The 27,286-nt window shown below is 39.8% G+C and overlaps 1 protein-coding gene and 1 pseudogene across 2 annotated transcripts in view; one reads left to right on the plus strand and one right to left on the minus strand.

Annotated features, from left to right (window-relative positions):
* Nucleotides 1–256: 256 nt before the first annotated feature.
* On the plus strand, nucleotides 257–4,184 carry LOC116444711 (annotated as a pseudogene).
* A 6,478-nt stretch (nucleotides 4,185–10,662) lies between these two features.
* Nucleotides 10,663–27,286, minus strand: part of WFS1 (wolframin ER transmembrane glycoprotein) — a 33,205-nt gene continuing 16,581 nt past the window's right edge. For both annotated transcript variants that reach the window (XM_032109281.1, XM_032109282.1), the window contains exons 3-8: nucleotides 24,424–24,506; nucleotides 20,569–20,713; nucleotides 19,560–19,730; nucleotides 18,869–18,949; nucleotides 14,945–15,090; nucleotides 10,663–13,304 (exon numbers count right to left, since the gene is read on the minus strand). In XM_032109281.1, the coding sequence (XP_031965172.1) occupies nucleotides 11,496–13,304; nucleotides 14,945–15,090; nucleotides 18,869–18,949; nucleotides 19,560–19,730; nucleotides 20,569–20,713; nucleotides 24,424–24,506 (2,435 nt within the window). In that variant the 3' untranslated portion in view covers nucleotides 10,663–11,495. The remainder of the gene's footprint in view (nucleotides 13,305–14,944; nucleotides 15,091–18,868; nucleotides 18,950–19,559; nucleotides 19,731–20,568; nucleotides 20,714–24,423; nucleotides 24,507–27,286) is intronic.

Here is a 27,286-nt window from a genome sequence, read left to right on the forward strand (position 1 = left end):
GCTGACAGGCTTATTTTATAAGATCTTAGAAAAAGGAACATTCTCAAAACCTGCTGAGCTGCAAAGCAGCCAGGCTGCACTTTTCGCAAGTTTGCCCTGCACTGTTTCATATGCTGTTCATTTATCATTGTGCAGTTTTTTATCACACAGAAAAATAAATCTTTTTCCTCCCTTTTCACAGTCTTGGATTGCAGGCACACTCCACAGTGATGCCTTTCCTTGGCATTTGTTTAACTTTGCTTGTATCTTCCAGGGAATCGGCTTCACAAATGGTTATCTATTTTTCATAAGAGGATTTTTTTTTTCCTGACCGCATTTCCTCTTCGAAATGGAGTAAAACCAGACCCTGATTCTTTTGTTCCTTGGCGGTCCCTCTGGAGACAGCGGCGGAGGGAGGAAAGTGCAGCGTGAGCCTGGAGTGCCACCTGATGGCACAGGAGGCAAAGCGGCAGGTGATGTCTCTGCCAGCCGGGGACGCCTGCTCTATGCAGCCAGGGGACACCTGCCCTCTGCCAAACTGGAAAACGTAACATTTTCTTGCAAAAACTCCTGAATAGGTAAAGCAAACAAGCACAGCGAAGCTCCAGACAGAGATGTGCTCTCTCTGGAGGTTAATGCCCCTGCATTAGGACATGACCTCCTGGATGCCCTAGGTCTGAGCTTTCTGACTTTTGAAAGAACATACTGAAGAAGTATAACTCACGAACAGGTGGGTGATGCACTGCAATGCTTCTGACATCGAACTGCAGATGAGAACTAAATCTCTGCCAATAATTAAGACTGGAAACGTGAATTGTTAATTACCTTTGTACATCATTCACTGACGTCTCTGTAAAGCCAAGGCAGATGTCACTAACACTGACTAATCCAGCCTCATAACAAACAAAATGCCAACCAAATGAAGCTACAAACTTGGCAATGAAATGAAAGGATTTTAAGTGAAGTTTAGGTTTTAGCCCATACAGACCACTTTTTCATAAAACTTGTTTTTCTAAAATGTACACCAACATGTAATTATAAGATTCATGGACAGAGTTAAGAGAAATATCAGCTGACATGAGAGTGTGAATAAAATCAGATGCACTGGCAACACCACAGGAACTCAACTGGAAATACAGCAGCTGTGGCACGAGCTGTGGAGAGGCTGCCCTGTGCCGTGGTGGAGCTGCAGAGGAAGGCAAGGGAGTGTTTTGTGACAGAAGAGAGTGTGTACCCCCAGGACTCCAGAGCTGGCACAGCCAGAGCTCACAGCATGATCTTCATTTCCACTTGGACCGAATTGCCAGAACTCACACAAAAGCCTTGCTGCCAGGCTGTGGTGCTGTTTCTGACAAAGTGTAATGATTGGTCGTTCGCAGTAGCTGCCCAGGGCACACCTGACATCTCAGGCTACCAGCTGGGTGTTAAATGAGATAAGGAAGAAAAGGCAAACCCCACGAGGCAGGGTAGTATTTCCTTTTTCTTCACACCAATGACTCAGCTGTGATAACTGCCTCCGGGGAAGCACCAGCAGTGCTTCCCATCCTGAGGAGTTATCTCTGCTAATGGGCCATCTTGTACTCAATGGCACCAGCAAAATAGGCAGCTGCAACGACTTAGACAATCAAGGACTTCCAAATATCCCATGACTCACAGTATTACATCATTCCTTTGTGAAACTCCATGCCTAGGGGGAGGTACTGAGCCTTCCTCCCTCCCCCCCGAACCTGAGCAGATATAACTGGGGACTTCGGACATTACCACAGCCACCACTGGATGGATCCAGAGGAGGACCAGAACTTCCACAAGATCACCCCTTTTGACTGCAACCATCACTTGATAGGACTGTGGCTACCACCCTGACCTATAGGGTGCCAGGTTGTACTCTGATTTTGTAGGTTTAAGCCAGTTTTCTGTGTATCATTGCATTTATTTTAATATTTCTATTAAACTTTAACTCCAACCTGAAATTTCTCTTAAGGTAATTGAGTGGGGTTCATTTCTCCTGCTGGTTTACTTTCAAACCAGCACATGTATTGGCACCTGATGTGCAGCTTCAGAGAGAAATTGGAATTACAATTTTGTTCTAAAGCATTTGTGTATTGGGATACAAACCTCCCTGATCATCGTGATGCTCGATGTATTCATCTCAGTGTTGTACTTTACCCTATGTATATTTTGGTATATGGGGACCTATTTACCCATTATGATGCTCCTTTTAAGACCAGGGGAACAATCAAAATTGCTTTGTTAATATACTGTGTTTACAGCACGATAACATCAGAAGCAATGGATTTAATTTGGAATGTATTTTCAGTTTTATTTGCTTCTCCTAGTCTGGGCTGATACCTCTGGGACTGCCATGGACATCCTGAAGCAGGAGATCAGCAGGAAGTGTCAGCAGCTGGAGGAGAAGGAGCTTCTGGGGGGAAATAAGAAGTATTTCAAACACAGTGAGTTAGCTAAAAAGGAAGAGGAGGCTTACTTCCAGAGATGTGGCTACAAGGTACAGCAGCAGGAAGAGGAGGAGAAACCACTGGCTGCATGAAATCCAGTGCTGGAACTCAAAGTAGCAGAGGACAAGTTACCAATGACTCTTTCCAGACAGGAGATTATCAGGAGGTTGTGAGAGAGGGGTGAGCCCATCAGGCTGTTTGGAGAAACAGATTATGATACGTTTCAACGTCTGAGGAAGATAGAAATTCTTGCACCTGAAGTGAACAAGGGCCTGAGAAATGACCTGAAGGATGCTTTGGATAAGATTGATCAGCACTATCAGAATGAAATTGTAGGTGGCCAAGAAGCAGGAGATGATGACTCCCAGAACAACCTGAAAGTCCATGAGGAGAATACTGCTATTGAAGAACTAGAAGCTTTGGGAGACTCCTTAGGATGGGGTGACGATCACCATGATATGGACGTCATAACAAAGTTCTTGAAGTTTCTTCTGGGGGTTTGGGCCAAGGAGTTGAATGCCAGAGAGGACTATGTGAAACGGGGAGTGCAGGGGAAGCTGATCAGTGCCACTCATAAACAGACAGAGTCCTACCTGAGGCCGCTCTTCAGGAGACTCTGCAAAAGGACACTTCCTGCAGACATCAAAGAATCAATAACAGATATTATTAAATTCATGTTGCGAAGAGAATATGTGAAAGCAAACAATGCCTATCTCCAGACGGCCATTGGAAACGCTCCCTGGCCTATTGGTGTCACCATGGTTGGCATCCATGCACGGACGGGGCGGGAAAAGATTTTCTCCAAGCACGTGGCCCATGTGCTCAATGATGAAACTCAAAGGAAATACATACAGGGGCTGAAGAGGCTCATGACCCTTTGCCAGAAGCACTTCCCAACAGACCCATCGAAGTGTGTGGAGTACAATGCTCTGTGAGGCTCTGCAGGGGCCAGGCCATGACTCACATTTTGGTCTCCAAGACCCCGAGACGATGGACGAGGTAGAGCGTGTGCCTGAACATCAACAGGAACTGTGTCTACACAAACCACGGCTGAGTGTGGCAGGACATCCCCCCCCGCCCCGCCTCTACCCAGCACCTCAGCTGGTGCATAGGGATGAGATAACACAGGCTGGGACAAATGCCTGATGGGGGTTATCTCTGGTGCCAAGAGGGCTGAGACCCCCAGCTAAGAATAAACATCTTGGTCTGGAGAGCAGATGTAGAGAGAGATAAAAATTAAATAGCATTGACTAAAGACACTGCTTTACAATATAAAAGCTACACAAGTTTTCACGGCGACAGAAGCCTCTTACATGCTCCCTGGAAACGTGCAGGGCTTCTCCCACGAGGTTTGGATGCATCTCCATGGATACTTTTCTGAAAATTGAGAGGAAGGATCCTATGTATGCCCCATCAGAAACTTGATGGTAATATACATTGAATCCTAATCTATACTATTTCTTCGCTAGCTGTAATATTAAGTACCTCACTCGTGCTGCGTTGTTTATTTACTAGTAGTGTTTCTTTTGTTTATCCTGTGTAGTAAGTAAATCTGTTTAAGTCTTATGTCTGTTAAACTTGTCTATCAAATAAATAATTCATTTTATAATAGACCTAATCAGCCATTATTAAGAACTTGCAACAAGAGTGGGCTTTGGGATACTGGCCACCTCGGTAAAAGTACTTTCTACTGCCAGAGGCCTGGGCAAAGGCAGAAGATTGTTTAAAACTCCCCTCTCCATTTGTAACACTGAGCCAGAGGGAAGAGGAAACAAAGCAAGAGGCACCACATCCATGCAAACTGTTGCTGAGCCAGAAGGACAGCCTAAGCCAGTAGCAGTTGCCCCTGTTCAGAAAAGGAAATCAAAAAGTAAATCAGTCCACGTAGTGACTGATGATGAGGCAGCATGACCTTCACACCCAGCAGAAGAAATGGACCCAGAGATCATCACTTGGTCTCTATCCCTGGGTGAGCCGCAGAGGGAGTTCACTTGCCAGGTGAATGAGTCCATCCTTACCTGTCTGCTCTGCATCTGGGATATCTCAGCCAATGACACCATTCTGGATGGAAGTGAGGCCGGGCAACTGGGATCCCTGTCCCAGGATGTGGTCATTGGCCAGGGGGTTGGGAAAACCCAGGAAACTCTTAGCCTCTGGTGGTGACTGCTGGCAAGTTTAAGGGATAGATATCTTTGTAAGGAGGACCTCCATGTGCAGCAAGCACAATGGAACACAAGGGAGCAAGGTATCCGATGTCTGAGAGGAGTGTGGAGATCATATTTTCAGAGGACAAGGGATTCCCTAAGAGCCCAGATGGTGTCCAGTGCATGTTGTAAATGTGGTTGAAATTTTCACGGCTTGGACCAGAGATGTACTCCCATTACCTGGCAGTGCTGCAATGGAATGAAGGAGAGGATTTATGAGGACACTGTCACGGCCCCCTTATGGGCCCATGCCTCATCTGTGGAAACAAAGCTGGCTGAGCATGTCCAAAGCTTGGAAGAGAAAACTGAACAGGGCCATCAGAAACTGAGACAAGCTCAAGGAGGGAATTTTCCATATCTTGCCAGGACAAACAAGTCTCTGCTATTAGGAGCACGCATCCCCCAGCCAAGGAGAGAGGGTACATTCTGCGAGGCAGTCTAGTGTTTTCCCTTCATGAGCATGGAGAAGACATGAGGAAGTGGGATGGAAAGCCCACCTCTTCCTTAGCATCCTGGGTACATGAATTGAAAAGAGGAATGACTACATACAAGAAGCTCATGTAGGGTAAATGGTGCTCTGGTCTCTCATGGACAAGACTCCAGGTGGTACAGGAAGATGGTATGACCAATCCTCTTGAAGGGACCTCCAGGTCACACTTACAGGAAGAGAGAAATGTGTACCATGACCAGAACTAGAAGGGCCCTGCCTCTAGCCAGGTAGAGGAAAGGGACAATCAGATCTATTGGACTGTGTGGATCCAATGGCCTGGCATGTCTGACCCACAAAGACATGCGGCTTTAGTTGACTTTGGTGCTCAATGTACCCTGATGCCATCGAGATATGTGGCCACAGTGCTTCAGCCACACTCTTCCTAGCTTCCAAACCTGTGCTGTACATGGACTAAAGGGGCTTTGGGGGCACAATGCTTCTTATGTCACAAATCTACAGCATTCCTACTGTCCAAGCAATAAAGATATGTAATGAAGGGAACATTCCACTGGCTAACCTCAGACACTGCAGAATATGCTACATTAAGACCCCATCGACACTGCATGTAGAACAAGCCAGGCTGAGTTGGGGAAACTCAAGCCTCTCCAAATGGCCCCTGAAAAAAACTCAACCTGGTGCATATTATCTAGAGGTAGGTCAGGAAGATCCTGGCACCTTAAAAAAGATAATGTGATTAGAACAAAAGTTTCAATAGAAAAAAATTGCCAGGATTGAGACCCCAGCACTGCCTGGGAGGAGAAATGGCCCATGTTAACCCTCACTTTCTGTACACAGGAGCACCAGAGACCTCCAGGAGGTGATGTTACTAACAACAGTGTTTGAGATCACTTAAAAAATCACTGGCAAGGGTAAGAGCAAAAGTCAGATTTAATATTAAGTGACAAAGCACAACAAGTTCATTGGCAAGATTCACTCTACTACTTACAGGGCAGCTAAGACACAACAAGGGAAAGCAAGCAACAACAAAACCAAACAAAATCCAAAATCAAAACAGAAATGAACTGAGAACTATCTAGGGGTGTGCATGGGTATGTGTGACAAAAGACAGTGCGGGCAAGGATGAAAAGGAACACGGCCAAAAAGCTTAACAACACTCAAACTTAACAGTACTTTAACTCAACTTATGCCTTAAGCCTAGCAATTTAACATAGGATGCAGGAAGCTGTAAATGTGTTGGGGCAGAGGATCCAGCCAGACCCAGCAGAGGGGATGTTGCCTCCTGCAGCTTGTGAAGCATAGTGAGCCCTATTTGAGCAGGTAGTGCCATGTCTCCAGGTGTGCACTCATCAGCCTAAGGCAGGCTGTTGATGTCTGGGCTGCCAAGTCACGAATTACTGGTATTGTCACTGCCCTGGGAACAGATCTTCCTTTTTTTGCAAGTTTGAAGGTAGTGGCCCACTGTCTGGACAAACTATAAGAAAACACGCTTGTCCTTCAGGACAAGCAAGTGGGAGTGAGTCAGAATGCACTGGAGTTTCACTGCTTTATTTTCCTTGTTGCAAAGTGAGACAGACAGTGAAGGAGGATTTCACATGCCAATCCACAGGTCATGTGGGAAACAGGGAGAGGGGAGTTAGGGCTTAAAGAGTCTACCAGATGGCAGAGGTTGTGGAGGGACAGCTCACATCTGGTCCTGAGGGCCCCAAGGACAGGACAGCTCCAGGGACCACTTACCCGGGTGTGGGCAAACTGAAGGGTCAGGTGGCTCTGGTGTAGGAACAAGGCATGTACTGGCTGTGTGTATAAGAAATACTGCCCACATGGGGCATGTGCTGCACATGTAACTGCTTCTTGTGTACAAAGCTGATCATCAATAACCTCATGCTCTTCTGATTCTGGTGTATTTTCAGAAGTGTGATTATACACACACACACACACACACACACACACATAGATTTTTCAGTAGTTTTTCAGTAGGATTGCAAAGATCCTCAGCTCCATCACCAGCAGCCCACCCCAGAGGAAACACCCCAACTAACTTAGCACTCAAATCACAATGTGCAGTAAAAATCATCACTTCTTGCACAATTTAAATGAAAATTATTGTCAGATGAAAATGCTGAAATTAGTGTTGTGAAGCTGCAATCTTACAGAAGCTGCTTCATGTAGCTGTCAGTGGGCAGATACATATCCAATTTTCTTCCATACATAATATATATTTTAAAGGAAGGCTATAAGCAGTGTTTCAATGTTCCTGTTCTGCTTCAAAACCTGAAGTTCAAGCTTAGTTAGAGGGGAGGAAAACACAAGTTTTCTCAGTGCTTAACATCCATCCTTAAGGGGAAAGTGACTATTGTCTTTTCCACATCAGGCTATGATTTATAAGAGGAGTAGCGATGGCAATGATTTTTTTTTTTTTTCTGGAGTAAAAGTTAATTAAAGCTTTGGAGTAACAATATGAAAATAAATGAACCATCTTAATGCATATAAACAGTGATGTGATTTTGTGTTTGGTTTCCAGGCATCCTATTTGCACGCAACATTTGCTTGAATGGAGGTGCCAGAGCAGGTATGTTATCTCCTTACAAGTTGGCAAATTGCACCTAATTTTCGCTGCATGGATTAGTATTTTTCTAACTCAGTGACCTAGTTGTTGGTTTCCTTTATATCCATCTGCTGTTCAAACAATTGCACCTGTGAAGCTGAGGTTGGAGCGTAGCCTCTTTCAACCTCCTTCAGCCATTACTGGATGTGAGCCTTACCCTGAGAGGCTGCAATGGGTTTCAAAAGTACTGAAAAGGTACTCACAATCTGGAAACTTCTTTTGCCTTTTCCAGTGGAAATAGAGAAGGCAGAAGGCAGACAGGCAGCTTAGTGTAAGAATATAAGAAAACAGTGCACTACCCCAGTGGTAACACAGAAACACAGACTGGTTTGGGTCGGAAGGGTCTGTCAAGATCATCCAGTTCCAACACCCCTGCCATGGACAGGGACACCTTTCACTAGACCAGATTGCTCAGAGCCCCATGCAGCCTGGCTTTGAACACCTCCAAGGATGGGGCAGCCACAGCATCTCTGGGCAACATTCTTATTACTCTGTATTACAAAAAAATTGCAAACAAATTTCCAATTAGTAACAGCTATTTTATGGTTCTTAAAAGACCCATTAGTTCTAAGAAATAAAACCATTTGTAATTCCTACAGACCTACCGAAGTAATTTCTCTGGGAGAACAGGGCAAAACTCTGCATTCTTACCTCCTGCAAAATGCTGTTAGTCATTACAGAGTGGGCTCTTAAGTTATTCAGAATTTCTACATGTGTTGTGTTGTTTTTCTGTGCTTATGGAAGAATGTACCAGTTTGGAGAACAAGGAGTACTTTTTCATGTTACATTGAAGATGAGATTCAAGTGAATATTTATTCTAAATGCTAAAGCTGAACTTTCAGAAGAACAGCTGAACCTAATTTAGAAGTGCCAATAGCCATGTAATATCCTCCTCCTCTTCAGTTAATTAATACTAATTCAAAAGACTGAATTACTAGCCTAGAGAAAGGGCACCTGCCTTTGGAACCATTTCTAATTCATCATATATTGAAAACTGAGTAAGAAAATAATAAATGTAGGATTAATTGAATAGTTAACAGCAGCTGCCAGATTCTGTGTCTCTTCAACCTAGGAGATGGACTGGTTTGGAATACAGAGCTGTAGCAGGAATGAAAGCAAATTATTTTGTGCTCTGTTTGCAAGGTACAAAGTAAATAGAGGCACCCTTTGCAAAAACACCTTGCTTATTAAATTTGAGCAATTTTGTGCTTGTCAGCTAAGTTACACTTTAGAAAGGAAAGATTTATTTGGTAAAGGTTTCAGAACACTGAACACTAGACCGACAAGATAATGGACTACCTATCCATTATGTTACCATTAATGTATCCTTTTTTTCCATAAAAATTTAAAAGTATCAAGGAAAAACACTTGAGAACTTGCATTAAAAGGCATTATTTAAAGGTCTTGAAGTAAAATTTGCCTCCTCTGTCCCTTGTGATTGCACTGAAGAAGTGAGAACATATGGAAAATGACCTCCAATGTGATACTGTGCAAAACTTCCCAGCTGTGCTGAAAAGACGCACCTGATAAATTCAAGTATCCCCATCAACCTATCACTACAGAGCACATGAATTATTTTTCCTAGGATTTAGCTAATTCAGAGTTTGGCTTAGGGTTTGGTTTTTTTTTTCCTTCATGTAAGTGCACAAACGGTAATTGTTTAACTTTGAATCTGACCAATATTTGATATGAATATCTTTGAGGGAGCTCTCCCCCTCCAAGGAACCAGATTTTTAGCTAATAATTCTAAGTCTGAAAATTTAGTAAAAGTTATATGCCAATATTCTCTAACAAATTCCGCAAAAAAGGCTGAAAAACAAGTCTCAGAGTTGTTATTATGATACAGATGAGGTACCAGGATTAAGCCTTTTGTCTCTTAAAAAGCAACCTTTCCAAAGAAATCAAAAGTACTCTCCCTCCTCTTGCAAAACTTCCCACATCTGACTTGAGTCACTTTTTCATTTTCAGGACATGTAACAACTCCTAACAAATGCACCATAGTAAGTTATTAAGTTGATATCCATACAAAGGGTAAAAGCTAAAAGGAGAAATTTTAACGTTAATTCTGAATCCCAAGACCGTTGCCTTTTTTCCCCTTACATGCACAAAACTGTGAAACTTTTATTCATATATTTGTCAGGAGAAAAAAAAGTTTAAAAAATTAAAATATTTTGTGCTTAAATTTCAGAGCCGGGAAGAACATTTGGGTATTTTAAAAAGAGCCTACAGATGATCTAACAAAAGGAGGAGAAAGGCCTAAGTTTGGCTTATTTCCAGTAAGGGAAGCTGTCAAAACTTGCATTTACTTGCTACCTTACTCCTTTTCTTTTCCCCAGGTGGAAAGAGATAGTTGGCAGGTTTTCAAAGCTAGAAGCACCCTGAAGACATGATTTTACTTCATAGATTATCTGATAGGCTGAAGCACAACTGTGGGGCTCTGAATGGTGGGGGCTGGACTGGACACTGGGCAGCACATCTGTAGGTGCCTTTGGCATCTTCCCAACTGCAGCTCTGGGTAATGCTCAAGAGGGTGCTCATAGCTGGAGTGCAGCCATTGCCTCACTGTCCCCAAAAGTTTCCCCTTCTCTATCATGTTTTCACTGCTAACCCCTCTCCCTGGTCCTGGTGCTGACACACAAAGGCAAAAAGGAATCTAAAGCAGGCTCAGTGGGGGAGTCAGGGAAATGGCAGGATGGATCTGTGACATGCAGCCACAGTGGCCAGAGAGGTTCTAAGTCACAATGAAAGCAGTGGGAAGCAGTATGTGTAGACTACACAGCTACAAAAACTTCACCTGGCACACCAGATTTTACTGATGGCTTTAAAACTGCCAAGTACAACTTCAAGAATCTCACACCAGAATATTTTAAACATTCTCAATCGTAGTTTTCAGTGAAAGCTGCTATCAGCACAACACAAACTGGTCACAATGTCAAAGCATAATGAACAAATGTTGTACCCATTTAATTCAAGTTTGTACTTTATTTGCAAAATACAAGTAATTAAACAAACATTCTATTTCAGTTTCCACTACAGACTTTTAGGTACAATTTCAGTTTCTGTGGCTTGTCCATTACTGGTACCATCTCGACACCAGCCTTGGTATTTGCATTTCACACACCAGCATGGACTATACCTTAGTGTAACCAATCAGGACAAATAGCAAATTTTGTACACAATATTTAATGCAAAGTAAAAGCCTGGGGACTTTATAAAACCTTGCTGGGGTGTGAAATGTTGTGCCCTTTCAAAAAACAGTGGTCACTATCTTCTGGACAAACAGTGAAACAGTGATTGCTGTACGCAAACATCACCATTAGGTACTGACTCTAAAATGACTTTTTCTAGAAAACACCAAATAAATACAAGCAGTAAATGCAATATAAGCTGTTGTCAGCTACCTATTCTAAATCATACATGTGAAAATACAAATGGGCACATTGTGAATACTTAAAGAGTAAAGTGCTTTTAACATCGAGCAAGTGAATGCATCTAGTGTTGTACCACAGACAATATATCCATTTTGGACAAAACAGTTTCCATGCAATTAGCAGCAATCCCCTGCATTCATTTATAATAATCAAGTAGTATATATTACTTCAGTCATACAGGGTTTAAAGTCAGGATACAGTATGTACACTTGCAAAACTCAATCAATGCTCTATATTGGCACACTTTTTGAGCATCTCTACAGCAAGGCAGATTTTTGTTGGGGCTTTTTTATCTCTTAAGAAGCCACACCTTTGGTAGTGTAAATGCAGTGGACACTGAAAATACCACTGAACCAATACGTGAGCACATTACGCAGCTGACAGGAATGGGAAGAAGAAAAAATCAAAAGCAAATTTAATGGCTTTATGCACTGTACTCCTCCAGTCCTGCTCTATTTTCACGTGCCTCCCTGCAGGTAAGAGTTTAGACATGCAATTCAAGCAAGTGATTGCTTTCAGTTCAAAGACAGGCCATTTACTGCCAAGACGACCCTCCAGAATGGTACTGAATTCAATTATACTCCCTTGCCTCAAGTTCAGCAACACTTTTTTAAACTCATTGCTTGCCTTCAGCACAATATCTTTGGTTATATCATCCTCCTCGATAGGCTTGCTTCCATTTTTGCTACTGAAAGGCATGCCCACAGTTATTTCAAATTTGTACCGATCAAACATTTTCATGTGGCATTTATGCTTTGTCAAAAACTTCAGACGACACAACTCCTCCTCCTCCAGTGTAACATTTTTGGGATCACAAAGAGGATAGGTTTCACCATACAAGCATCTCATCCAATCACCAATAAAAAAGGGAAGCATATTTATTGCAGATTCTGCACTGTTGTCGATTTCTGTCACGCGCACATATTTGAACCGCCCAGTCCATGTCACTCGGTGTCCTTCCAGGTGACTGCACAAAATCTGGGTACGTGCCATGTTAGTCTCCTTCCAGGCCCGGGGTCCACAGAGGAAACCATACTGATTCCATGTCAGGGTAGAGTTGTAAACTTTCATTCCCTCAGATCGATACACATAGAACCAACAGAACAGCACTACAGCTGTAATCCACACCAGAATGAGTTTCACAATCGAGCTTCGAGTGAGAGATTTAACCACTTCAACTACGGAGAAGTTAACCTTTGTCCACCATCGAAAGAGCAAAGGAACAGCACACAAAACCAGGGTCACTACAATTTTCATGAGCTCCAAAGACAAAAACCACTTAATGACGTGGACAAGACACATCAGTGCAATGCCTACACCCAGCACTGGGAGTGCAAAGAGGAACAGGAAGTAACCGATGGATGCACGAACGAGCCCAATGCCAGAGGACTCCCGCAGAATGACCACGGAGAGTTCACACCACATAAAGCACACCAGGTATGGGACCAGGTAGCAGTAGGTGCCTTTAAAATTCCGTAGTTGGGCCATTCTAAAGAAAAGATAGAACAAGTACAAAAACAGAAGGCATGGGATGCTTACATTGATCACAAAGAAATGGCCTACAGGAACTGTAAAGAAGGTTTTACCTAAGAATTTCAAGTAGCCAAAATTCCCAGGTAATACCTGCAATAGGGATAAGCAACCTGCAGCTATCTCAGTCATTAATGCCCTTCGTGTGTAAGGCTCTGCACACGTGCTTAAACTCATGTAACTTGTCACTGTGAAGAAAACTGAGACAGTAGCTAACTCTGAGCATGGTATACAGTCTTTGCTTGCTATAGGGAAGGAAAAAATTACAAAGAATACCGAGAGTAAAAAATAAATGTATGGCTCTAAGTGATTCCATCCAAAGTTCACCTCAGCTTGCTCAACATCTAGGTTTGGTTCAAAACGAAGCAGTAAGTCAGTCAAAGCACGGAAGTTTTCCCAAGCCTTACTGTCCTGAAAAACCTTCAGTGTGCAAATCACCATAGAAATGAAGGACAAATAGAATATGACTAATGGAATAATAAAGGCAAAAAAATCAATTGTCAGATTACTGATGATGAAGAAAAAGATGAGAGCATTGATATGGTGTGTTGGAACAATGGTAGACAGCCAATGCATTCCTGCCTTCGATGCAATATCTATAAGGTATTCTTTAATTTCCATAATGGCATGAAGTGGATATTTTACAACCTGGAAAAAGAGAAAGAAGCATTTTATTAATGAGCAGTTTTGTATCTTTGCATCACAGATATTCTTAGCTGCAGCAGTAGCAGCCAGTTGTCTAACCTCAGCTGACATGAAAAGATTTATATTTCAGATCAATGTTGCCAATAAAATAAGATTACTGTGTCTGAGATTATTAGCTCCATTTTGATTAATTCAGTCAGACAAAGCTCAGAGGCGATTTTGATTTCAGGCAAGATGTATTTCATTACCTTTGACACATATAATTAAATGGCTTCCTAGTCAAATATTCTGCTAACTTCATACTGAAGATAAACTACATGGCTACAGTCCTGCAGTACCGTAAGTCATTACTTGAGCTGCAAGTATTGTACTTTAAAGCATGTAACTGCCACATTCTGCAAGGATTATGCTATACATTCTATGCATATACACTGCAGGAAGTAATGCCTATGATTCATATACACATACAGGAAGTCTTTACAGCTGGAGTTTTATCTTTAAACAATCCTTCCCAAGCATCTAAAGATGCAGCTGTCAAAACCTGTTTTGGAAGCAGCAGCAGTATATTAAATTCAATTACTACACATTTACAGATTCTTTTAACTCCACAACAATAACTGTAGAGGATCTTAAAATTCTACCTATTTTACGTGGCATTTTCCATCACAGTTGCTGGACAACAGAGAAACTGCTGGATTGAACACCAACCACACCCTTTACAAATGATCCATTAAAAGGTACAGGATTTTTCAAACACACATTCAAATACCACATATGGACATTAGATGCTGCAATCCATCCTCCTTCCCCCATAAAATGACTGTTTTTATGTTTTCCCAGATCTTACCTTTTTATATTAATTAGTTCAAGTGAAAGGCCAAGAATGTTCCAGCAAATACCTGTGGCACTGTGATGAACTGGGACAACACATGCCCCAATGATTTGGGCAAAACCTTATGTGAAGGTATCTCTGTTCTTCGTAAGTGCATCTCCTTCGGACGATTACCATTCAAAAGCTCGGAAAGAGACACCTTTCACTCCCCCTTTTTTCCCCTCCCCTACACTATGATAATGAACAAAACTACAGCAAAAACTCTCAGGTCAGCAGCCACACACCCCCCACCTTACTTAAAATTTATGCCAATATTGAAGGCATGCACCCTAATCTTCCCTTCTCCTTTCACTATGTAGAGATATAGCAGAGACAAATGCTGTAGAAGCTAACAGCAAGTTTCACCTTTCTTGAATTCCCCTCAGAATCTTTTCATGCTATGGATAATTTTTCCTGCCTGTTTGCTCCTGTTTAAATTAGAAAGATAGGAAGCAGATAATAACATCTATAATAAAAATAGGGCAGTGATGACAGGTACATTTAAATCCTCACTGAAGATATAATAAAGGTAGATTGTCCTCTTACAGGGAAAACCATTATCCCTTTTTTTAAAATACGTGACTCATATGTATGAAACTTGAAACATATATATGAGGTCAAGTCCAAAAAGAAGTTACAGCAACAGTTCTTGTACTGATCTATACAGACTGAACATCAGTATTGAGAGAGAAGTGCAAGTCATTCTTGTTTTGTCTGGGATGCTTAAGTCAAGAGTCCATTTAACATAACCTGTTCCACATTGCCTTTTTACCTTCAGTCGTAGGGGTAATTCTTCAGGACTCTTCCCTGCCAACTCATCATCTTCCTCTTCCTGCATAATCAGGTTAGAAGGGATGATACCCTTTGCGTACTTCTTGGTAATTTCAACGAAGTCATCCAAAGCAATAAATTTTTTAGCTAGAAAGATAAAATGAAAATTTGGAGTAAATTTTATCACAACACTGTATTGATTATGAATTGGAATAATAATTTTCTTTCCTGCTAGAAGCTAGTCTACAAAAACTGAACTACTGACAACATAGGTTTACCTTGCAACTTGTCCTGAGAGCTCTGCTGAAAACAAGCAGCTCCTTGTGCTAGCAATGTATGACTACTCTACATCTTGTAAGACCAGCAAGTAAGTTTATTTTACTGGTAAGTGGAAGAACAGAGTGAGTGAATGTAGCTTATCTGCAAGTATTCCACAGAAAAAAAAGACTACTGCATTAGGTCACGGTTTTAAATCATAAACTATTGTATCTGCTTCAGAGAAATCTTTAACAGCTGCATTAGAAAGAGAGACTTGTACAGGAGCAGTAATGAATTATCTGTATGTCATCAACTGAAAAACTGATTTCTGATTTGTCATTTAACAGTCATTTTTCTGAGTTCAGAAGTTACAAACACATAATTATGGGAAATACACAATTATTATATCTATGAGACTAAGTACAGGTTACTTACAGTGTATTAATTTAATATTCTATGTAGCTATACAAAGGGCCTCCCCCAAACGGTATCAACTGTGATCTAAAACAGATAGCCAGCAACAAAATAGACCCTGCTCAGTTTACATAGAGGCAAAATTCATCCCTCTGCCCTGGAAGATCTTTATCCACTCCTGTCAGTACAAGGGAGGCATGAGGTTACTTCTGAAAAATCTAGGGAAATGGCAGGACAGAAGACGATTTATGCACTGGTTCAAACTCTTTGCACCCAGTTCTCTACATTAGCATGTATTAACTAGTTTCTATGGCAGACAAGCTTGATGCATTTTGTAAAGGAGGATAATTAACAACAATTTTTTTCCATACACTAAAGCAAATGACATTGCTATATACATGAAAGAATTGAATGACAAAAATCTGTAACACACCTCCTACGCAGTAAATTTAACTAGTCAGCTGACAAAAAGATATGAAAGCTGGACTGCTTAATACTAGTTTGAGATTTTAAAGAGACAGAAAACTGAAGTGCTTCATCAAAATTTAAAATCAGAGGATTAACAGGTTTTGGCCCAGAAAATTTTTAATTTAAATATGCTACATTTATAGAAGCACCATATAAATAGCTCAGTATTTAATACCGAAAACACTGTAGATATGGAACAAAACAAAATATTTGTCTCAAGATACATACTACAGGAAGAAGAATTTTAAGAGTTCAACAGAAAATCAGCATCTTACAATCTCTCTTTTGGTTTAATCTCAGAATATGGATGCTGCCTTTTGCGTGGAATTTTACCACTCCCCCCTCCTCCACGCGTGAACCTTTATGTCCCACAAAATACCATCTGGCATGCCTCCCAAGAAACAAGAAAGGATTTATTTTTGCTAACTATTCTTATTATTCACAGACTGTAAGGCAACATTACTTGCACCAAGAAATCTGTGAGACTCTTTAGCTGTCTTGGTGGGCTTCAGATTAAGCCTAATACGAAATATGTCATCTAAATTTACTGTCTTATTGGGAAAAAATATACAGTGCTGAAATAGTCTTATTTGTGCAGAATCAGCAAGCAGACATGGTTAGAACCTCACAAAAATACCTTAACAGCACTGTTACAGGATCATGCAACATCCTGGGAAGGAAGGAGTTATTAACTTACTATGTATAGATGGCCTATCCACTGCAATGACATGTACCCTCTCAGGCACGCAACAACTGCCCATTGACAATGTCACCTCTAATTTTCTGTTTATACCTCCATTAAGGACAACCCAGATCAGATATCTGCAAACACGTATCTGGCTTAAAAATTATTTTCCAAGTATTGGTAGTGTACTAACTCTGAAAGAAGAATCTCCTTCTGGCAAGGTAAATGAAGAAGCTCAGTGAGTCAGAGAAGTAAATGTTGCAGAGTAACAGCTTTCTTGTTCCTCCCTGAAAAGGTAAAAGCTCTCTAGAGAAGAGGTAACAGCTTAATTCCTACTTAAAGTGTTTGATGAAAACTTTTAATTTTAAATGTCATTAGTATTTTGTCACCCAAGTGTCTCTTAAATTGATATAAAAAGCATATTTTGTAGATTCTACTTTATTATTCATAGATTTTTTTTCAGTTCGGTTATGATAAATTCCCTGGCCTCCCCACATCCACCCTAGGGAAAGAAAAATACTCCCATCAATTTCTGCCTACACTTACATATAGGTTCATTTACTGCCCTGTTACTTTATCTGCAATTTAAGCCTTAAAAAAAAAATCGTATTTGCCAGTTCCTTTTCTGATAACTCTCTGAATTACTGAAGAATCCAGAACAAAATGACTTGCTGTGCACTCACTCAGTAGCAGCACATGCCAGTTCACCCAAAGGAATGGAAAGAACCCCAATGCAACACAGTTCAAATGAACCCAAATACATCTGCATTATTATACAATGACTGGACAATGGAACACAACAGTCTTCTCCTTGAAGGACTGTTTCTACTTCCCAGAAGTGGCAGCCAAGTCACAAAAACAGCTGACACAGTCTCATAGAAGGTTTGACAGGACCACAAGCTTGCTTTCCAAAATATTATTTCTCACATCACTTACTCCCTTATTCACACACAGGTACGTGCCTCTGCTCCTCTTTTACTTCTGTCAAAGTTAATGTAAAACTGAAATATTCTACTCTTCTTAGGAATGTTATTTTTCAAGTCACCTGTGTAACGAGCACAATCCTTGAAGGTAAAGGCCAAATTTATCTAATGAAATGTAAATCTAATCTTTCAAGGAATTTAAACCTGCAAACCTCCATATTTGGCTCCCTATTCCATGTATGACACTTTAGTTTCACATAATCTCAACAACAGATGTATTAGTTGCTATTATATATATATCTAATAATATGCTTTGTGACATTTAAAGTGCTCTTCAAGTACAGATCTAGATTGCACATGAACTATTACATATGACTTAGTGCATTTCAAGAAACTGAGATTTTCCTGACAATGAATAATTGAACCTTATGTTAAATACTGTTCTTGAAAAACTACACATGCTGCATTGTTGATAATTCATTTTCTTAATAAAACACTTTGACTTTCCTCCTAAAAGCCCAACAACACATCAGCATTTCTTAGTTGTGCCAGACTAAGGAGAACTTTCAATTCCAATCCCCACCCCACCAAACCTTACAAAACTCACAGACTCAGGTCTACAAATCTGACCCTGCGTGTGTTAAGGGATTTAATTCTTCGTAATACATGAACTAAGCTGCTGTAAATAATGAAAGAAGTATCTTGGTGCATCTTTCCTAAATCAGTCATTGAACAAATATGAAAAGACAAATATTAATTATAAGGGAAGGGCAAATGGAAGCAAGGCAAATAGAGTGAAGGATCTGTCTGCATTGAATTGGTGCATAATTAATTCCCTCACTGTAATCAGAAAGCTTACTGCAGTTAGAACCAAAAAAAATATTGCAAGTGCAAAATCTTCTTTGCTGAATAGACTTTTGAGTGCTGAAAGGGCAAGAATATAAAAATAACAAACGACATGCAAACTCCCTTTAGTAGTTGACTTTAATGGTGATGTCTTCTCTGACTTCACATGCAGATCAATTACTTGTCTTGCACACAGAACAAACTGACACTATCAGTTTATTGCAATCCTAACCTTCTATACATTCTTAGTCTGGCAGCACAACGTTGTTTACCAAAGCAAACCAGAAACTAAAACGACTGGCCAAGACTGAAAGCAGCAGCATGCACTCACATTCACTGTTCACTAATCGCTCCAGCATCCTTCTCTGCTTCTGCACGGACTTTGGGACTGGGCCAGGCTGCTTCTCACCATCTGGTTCAATAACAGAAGTTTATGTAAAATCAAAGCAGTCAATTAAAGTGATCAAACAGTCACAGCAACATCTGGAGAATGGTATTTCCTCAAAGTAAGGAAAAGACAAACTTACATATAAATAGGTAAGAAGTGGCAATATAGTTTTCTATATTCCTGTTACTGTATTAGAAAAGGAAACAGGACTGCCATAGCTAACATTTAGTGCTGTAGTAGCAGAGCGAACCAGGTGTCTTGAAGACTGAATTTGTAAATTGAAACATCTAGTGAGGTATAATCAGGATGACTGTTAGAAGGAAAAAAAAAATCAAATGCAGCAAAGCCATAAAATACGTATTTTCCAAAGACAGTGAGTGCTAAATGAAGATATTTAAAATATATAGTCACTTGAGTATGTGCTTAATTGACCCACGACCTACAGCAAGTGTTGGTTCAAAGAGCACAGTTATTAAAAGACACTTAGTCATTGAGAGAGTTACATTATCTTAAGTAGATCATACATTTACTATTATCTCGTGCCTGATTGTTCATAAAGCCCTTTAGGCTTCTAGCTGTATTGTGCCCATAAGTCTGTATTTTATCAATACCATAAATCAGTTCATGAACAAACCTTCACCATCAACTTGCCCAACATTTTCCAGTAGTTCAGAAACTGCTAGTTGCTTCTTCTTTTTTGGGTTTAACTTCCAATACATGACCAAGGCAGCTTTTCGCACAGCTCTCTCCAAGTCAGTCTCAGATGATAACTTTTTCACTTCTTCCTCATTTTCAGAAGTGATGCCTCAAGAAAAGAAAAAACACATTATACACTTATCCCAAACACATGCAGAAATGGTAGATTTGCTCACAATTTATTTTTCTCAGTTTAGTCTGAAAATTTGCAAGTTTCAGCCACATTCTGACCACCTAAGTAAATTACGGAAATGTCCATCTGTGTCTATTGCTTATCAAAATCTAAGCACATTGCTTAGGTTTAAACTGTACTTCAAAGATGTGCAAGACATGCATTATACTATGTCTTACTTCAATTTTTGAAGTTACAGCAGATGAGGCAAAAGGTAGTGCATATATGCATGGGTGACATGCAAAGGCACCAAGAACTGAATAAAAGTTGTTTTTCTTTTTTTGTTTTGGTGGGGATTTTGCCCCCCCTTGTAGGAGTTCGGATAGTTGGCAGATGAGAAGAGACCAAGCATGGGAAGCAGCATGAAGGAAGATGAGAATCTTGAAGTGGGAGAAGACAGTGAAAAAGACCAATTAGAAGAGAGGTTGGAGAGGGGCAAAAGAATGAAACAACAGCAGATACATAGCTGGTGTGTGCTTACATATGATCTTCAGAGTCAAAGAAAAGAAGCTTCAATTAAAGGTGAGGAAGGGAAGAACAAGCATGGATTTAATGAAGGAATTCAAGCAAATAATTAATAAAAATACTTTAATAAGCAGTATTGGTAATTAATGCTTTTTGAATTACCTATTGTAATAGTCTGTTAGCAACTACTCATGCAATTTTGCCACGATCATTTCCATCATACTTTAGCCCCTCTTTCAGAGTTAAAATGAGTACAGTATTGTTTCAGATAACGTGGGAGTGCAAGCAGGAAGCCTCAGAGAACCCATACCTCTTCTGTCTGCCAGGCATCTACGCAACAGTTTGACAGCTTCTCTTCGACCTTGCTTAGCAGCAAGGATGAACCAGTCAACTGCACTGCAATTGTTAAGTTCTTCATCCTCCTCTTCTGCTAATCTCAAGAAGTGCTTCCCCACCTATAATAAATAGGAAACAAAATTCCTTCAATTACTGAAATACACTCTACTTTGTCTCTATGTCTCTCTCTCTTCTTCCTTCTCACCCCCTGGAACTCAGCTAACATAAATTCTCTCTGAACAAAAGGCCAAAACATTTGCTCCTAGCACTAAAGAACATAGTTGTAAGCTCATCTTCTGATTGGAAAGATCTAGAAGAACGGCAAACAAGAAGGAATTGCAACACATTTGGCCAGGTCAGTGAATTAGCTGCCATTGGTGCTCAGGCATCTGGCAGGTTCAGGTGAAACTCCCAATGTTAAAAGTTTTCTTGAATTCTTTTCCTCCTACAACAATGACCAGACAACACTGCTAGCCTCATTTTAGAGCCAGAAAAAGTAAGTGTAATATAATCTGGTGCCAGTGACAATCAGAAATTCAGACGAAGCTATTGACAAAGCCTTGACATGGAAGCAGGCTTCAAGCAGTGCAGTCCCTGACTCACAGCAGCTCAGTCACTGAAGGTCAAAGCAAACTCATGATTAACTGGTGAATGGAATAAAACTAATACTGCTTAAGCATCAAGAAAATTCAGTGAAAAAGCATATAAAAATTCTGCTATTCAGGATTACAGAAATTACCAAGCAGCTGCCTATATTACAGGTTTTACAGGTAAGAAAAAACCACCTTTTTTCTTCCTTCTAAAAACTAAAATATATGAAAATATACTAGTAAATATATTTATGCAATAGTATGAAACACTTCAGCTTATCACAACACAAGGCAATAAAAAGTTAAATGGCAGAAAATTACCAAAACTACTGGACATTTTATCTGCATACCTGGAGAATCTGGGAAATGCTTTTGCTTGTGTCACTGCACTCTCTCTCTCTCTCCCTAATGTTACTTCAGCTACATTCTAGGAGCAATTAATGCAATACCTTAAGAGTATAGCTTCATAAATCCACAGTATTGTCTGCTGGAAAAAAGATAACAGTTTGAAAGTTTCTCTGAAGCTTTCATTTGTTACTGCAGCATTTGTTACTGCCACTAAAGGGGACTAAAGAAATACTGTTGAAAGATTAATAAATCACATTATCCTTATGTAGATTAAATGCACTGATTTAATCAGAAAGGTCTTTCTTCTTCCAGTAAAGGTTGTTTCTCCAGCCATTTAACTGGTTTCATACACTTAAGTGAGTGCTCCAACAACTTTCACATAAACAATTATTGGGGAGACATTAAATCCATAGCACATACAGTGAAGCTATCCAAAACCATACAGAAATAAGGAGAAAATTAGGCTAGGTAATCCAAACATTGATTACGAAGTCATGCCAGAGTTCAATGGGAAGTGCACACCCCAAGAAGAGAGTGTATGAGACAAAAAAGAAAAAAAAGATTTCAGCAATTGCATGGTAATCTATCACTCAACTGCAGATGTACCTTCAGCTATTTATTTCAGAAAGGAATTGCTTGGACAAGTTAGGTGGCAAATAACATCCATCTGACAAGAACAGCTGTTTCTTAAGCATGTTTGTATTTATAGCCATTGAGATTTTGAGCAAAGCTTCAAGAGTAGCAGCACTTAATCATCTAGCTCTTAAGTTTCTAAGGACCTCTTGGACATAGAAACACTTATTGCAACATCAGCTAAGATCTTCGGACTAGTCATAGCACAAAAGGCTAGTGCACAAGCAAAATAATAGTGTAACACCTGTTTTATGACTGAATTGCTTTTAGGCTTGTCTGTGGTTTTAATAGCAAAGTTCCCACATCAAACCACCTGAAAACAGCTGCAAAGCTCTGGCCTGCAACAGTCAAAGGACAAAGAATGGATAGGAAAAGGTGTTAACCTCAGATCTGTCATTTAAGCAGACTGGGATTCTCTCTTTCCCATGAGTTAAAACAGTGAAATTAAGTCGTAGTTGGTAACAACTTAACACAGACCCTCACACTACTTCTCTAAAGGCTGCTCCCATCTGCGGCTTTGCTAAGTGAGGTGGTCATCTCAAGCAGTCCCCTTGCACACATCCTCTGGTTAAAGACACAGAACTGCCTTTTCTCCATTAGAGAATTCCAGCTGTGGGGGTTTTATTTACGTAACTGCCATACAGTTATTTCGCAATTAAAAAAAAAATACATGAAGTTTTAGTAATACATGTTGACAGCCATTGAACCATCTGATTTCTTGTGTTTGATTTCGTAATTGTTAACAAACAGCACAAAAGTGGCATCTCAGCTTCTCATTCATACTCCTACAATGGTAAGAAATAAAAATACGTTTTTCTAATTGATTCTAAAGGAATGTATTCAACAATAGAGAAGAAATGAATTTCTTTTAGGGTTTTAAAAACTAAAAACTAATTCTCTCTCCACAAGTAACAAGAAATATGACTGCATAAAAAAGAAATTACTGTATTTTGTGTTCCATTTCAGGCGTGCTGAAGCAAAATTTATGCTGTATCATTTTATGATAAGAATCCTATTATTGTGTGGGAATAGAAAATGTACACAATTAAAGAGATAAAGGAAGGGAGTGAAAGTGGAATTAATTGCAAAGGAGATAAACCCCATCATTTATATACATACATATGCATCATAGACTTAAAGATTCTCTAAGTATTTCTGAGTATTCTTACTCAAATGGAACTTATATCCTGAAAGAATATTATGGAGTTTGCTTTCTTTGATAAGGAGGAATAGCACCAAAAGATGGATTTTACAGCGATGATTCCCTCAAGGAAAATGTTTCATCCTCCACAAAGCTACCAGCTGTTTCAAAGTGAGAAATTTGTTACTGTCTCAAGTTGCAACTCCGAGGTCAGCCTGCCCCTCAAACCAGTTGAGATGGAATGGGGAACAAGCCTAACACTGCTGTATTTTTTTTTACCAGCTTTAAAAGAATTTCTTTCCCATCCTCACTTCTGATTTTTATTTACAGTAAGAGTGGTGATCCTTGGGGAAAAATCCAAACCACCAATGAGCATGTACGAGACTGCAATCGCTCCCATTTGGCATCAAAGCTGCATTTGGAAAAGAATGCTCAGGTAAAACACTAACCAAGTTAAACACAAATTAAAACTCTTCTAGACAGTTTTAAGCTATTTATAATAGACCAATACACCAGACAAAGGAATGCAGTGGAAACCTGGTACAATTTTTCTAAAACCTACGGGAAAACCTGAAGTGCTAACAAATTCAGGGACAGAATTTCTATTATTAATTCAATTTTATCTGCCATTAAATAAGTAAACACAGCTAATTTCAATAAACAAGGAGGGGCTTATTTTCTAAAACGTTTACATTCACCAGAGAAATGGTATATGAGCAAAACATCAGCCAACCAACCTCTGACCCTGCTAAAGCACCTCAGTGGCAGTTTCTTCCATGGAGTCCAGCCTAAGAGCCCTGGTATCTTTGTATACAGTGCAGTGCTGAACCAACAGCATTTAACAGTCCCTATCTGCACACCTCCACACATGCTTCTTTAAAAAAAAAAGCAAAATCAGTTCTTTTCCATGGTAAAGAGTTGGACCTGAAGCCACTCATGCTCTCAAGGAAGCGGCATTTCTCAAGGCAGAGAAACCATATGGCATCACCTTCCTTTGAACAGTTTCGCATCTAAGCAGAGACAGTTCAACTGAGGAAGTGATAACAGTTCTACAGCAGGCAGTGCTATTTTTGGAATTAAGAGCAAAGAAGACTGGACAAAAACCATATAAAATTACCTCTGTTTGTGCTTTTGGTTCTCCAGCTTTGGCCCTCTCAAGCAGTTCTTCAAAGAGCACTTCAGGTTCTTCCTTCATGCCCTCTAAATTAATTTGATAAAGAACATTGTTTACTAGCAATAGTTTGAAGTGTTTTAAAAATCAGTGCTACATGTGGTTGAAGAATTAAGTAATCATAACTAAATATCCAACACAAGTGTTTTGCAAGAACAGTGGAAATTAACTTATGACAATATTGACCCTCCATCTCAGCACTGTACTTCAGTATATTTACCCTTATTATTTGGTACATGCCACAGGATGACATAGTTTACAGTTTCTGATTTACTTCCACAAAATTCCTCTCTCAATATTCATTTTCATTACAATTCAATGTAATGTACAATACAACATTCATATTCATTACAATAAATATGAGCCCATGTGGAACATATAATATGGATCAGCTTTTGTACTATTACTATTCTTTTCTTGATATGACTTCAGTCTTTCACCTGTCAATCTCTATTTACCACTGGAACCTTTTCTAGAATTTTGAAAAATTAATCAGCGTTTAAAACAGTGTATTTGAAAGTTCAGTTCCTCAGTCTCTGGAGCATACAGAAACTAACAATTACACCTGCTAATCCTTGGGTTTTTTTCATTTTGCTCCACACTCCACCTAGTATTTTTATTCTTTCCCATTTACTGAACAGATACAGACTTAAACAACTGGTTTTCTTCAAAAGCATCACACTGCTCTATCAGTCAATCATAAAGAAAAACTCAAGACCTTTATCTGATATCCAGTGTTTGTAAACAACATCATGCTGCATGCTACTTGATGAATGAAGAATTAGTTAATGGCAAAGCTGACAAAGGCCAGAACTGCTACTCTTTTATGAGATGACTTCTTGTAAATTAGTTCAGAAAAATTTTAAAAAGAAAAATCAATACAACTTGTGTGTTTTAAGTTGGGTAAAAATGGACAACTGACCACTGACTCAGAGTTACAGCTTTACTGATCAACCAATCTAAAATTATAGTTAGAAAGGCAGATCCAAATTCTACAATAAGCACCGAAGTGTGACCTCTATTTACCACATTACCCCACACAAACACACTGTGACACTTCATAGCTATGTCCTGAGGGCAGTGGCAGCATGAGAAGCATGCTTGGGAAGCAGTTTCCAGATGTAGGAAGTCACTTGACTTTCAGGCATCCACTCCAAGTTACATTCCCTACCTGACTGGGGCAGCAGCAATGCGAGAAGCTGCTAAGCAGCCCTGCCAGGCTGTATGCCAGGCTGAGGGGCCAGGCAGTATCAGCTCCTCTACAAAAGGTGGCAGGAAGGAAGAAATAAACTCCATTCCACATGATCTCCTGAAGAACAGGGTTACTTGCATTCTTTAACATCCCTGGTACTGGGACTGTTTTCAAAGAACAGGCTACAAGCCAACACTTTCATTAAAATGGATGTATTTAACAAGAGCAAACCATGAAGTAAGATTTCTTCTTCACCATGCCACTGTTTTGTCTGCCAAGTTCCACTTGGAAAAATTCTAATGCCAGATTATAACACATTGTCTGGCTAAAAAAGGAACATAATGAAAAATAATTTTCATTTAGTACTTGGTCTTTACAAAAAGCTGTAAAAATATTATTGTAAAATAGGTAAACAGCAACCCAGCAAAATTAATTACTTAATCTCCTTGCCCTGATATATAACCAACATAACGTGAACTCTAAACAAGCTGGAAGCCTGTTTTCCAGATGGCACCATTAACACCAGCAAACATCATTCAGGGGCTCTTTGCTAACAGTAAACAAGAAGTTACAGGAAAGAGCATATTGTTTGAAAGAAGCATAATATTCATTCACCTACCCCACTCAAATGAAACAAGCTGGGTAAGGCGGCACTTTTCTTTTTCTTCCTGTGCTTTCAAATTCATTAAGCTCTTTTGCATCAAAATTTCAGTACTAGCTGTTTTAGGAATACCTTTTTCTTTCCCTGTTCAGGGTTTTCTACATGTTGAGAACACCACAAATATTTCTGGATAATATAGGAGGCACCATTCAGAAAGTCAGCATTAGCTAATTAAGTAGAATTTACACACACAAGAAAAAACCCAAACTACAGAAAGCAGTTTGCTAAACTAATAAAAACCCTAGTAAGAAAGGCAGTTCTCTGAAGTTTATATGGCAAAGCCTCTTCCTTTCTCTCCTGCTGCACTTGGCACACAAGAGCATGGCACAGCTTTGACTCCTTTTAGCTCTTCTTGCTCAGAAGAATGGGTTAGATAAGAAAACTTACTACAACAGAAAGCTGCAGAAACAAAATGGGAATGTTTTACAACATCAGATTATAGTTACTTTATTGCAATTACATTTCATATTAACATGTACATAATGGTATTTGCAAAGATGGGGGAAAAAAAAGAAAAATTAAAAATGTGCAGCCTTATGGTGAACTACTTCCTTCAATGAGAAAAAAAATGTGGTGTTATTGCAGTAAACTTGTTGAAATGTTTGTTCTAACAGAGCTGACTGCCAGGGGAAAGAAACACTTTCTGCTGTTATTTTCAACCTACTGCCCAATCCCTCCCACCCAGTTATCAATTCCATGTACTTGCACGTGTGGTCTGTGAATATAAATAACAGATAGTTAATTAAAAATATGCCTGTGGGTTGATTCTGTAGTTGTAGGGCAAAGGTGGAAGAACAGGTTGTGAAGATCAAATTTAGAATCTTAGTATATACGGTTCTTGTAACCAGCAATATTCTTCCTTTGCTTAAAAGATAACTGAGAGGCCAGTTAAACAGGTCAAGCATGAATGACTAGTTTCATGGCTGCCATTATCAATCTACTTTCTCATAAGGTAT

This window comes from Corvus moneduloides, chromosome 5 (assembly GCF_009650955.1).
Source record: "Corvus moneduloides isolate bCorMon1 chromosome 5, bCorMon1.pri, whole genome shotgun sequence".
Classification (NCBI taxonomy): domain Eukaryota; kingdom Metazoa; phylum Chordata; class Aves; order Passeriformes; family Corvidae; genus Corvus; species Corvus moneduloides.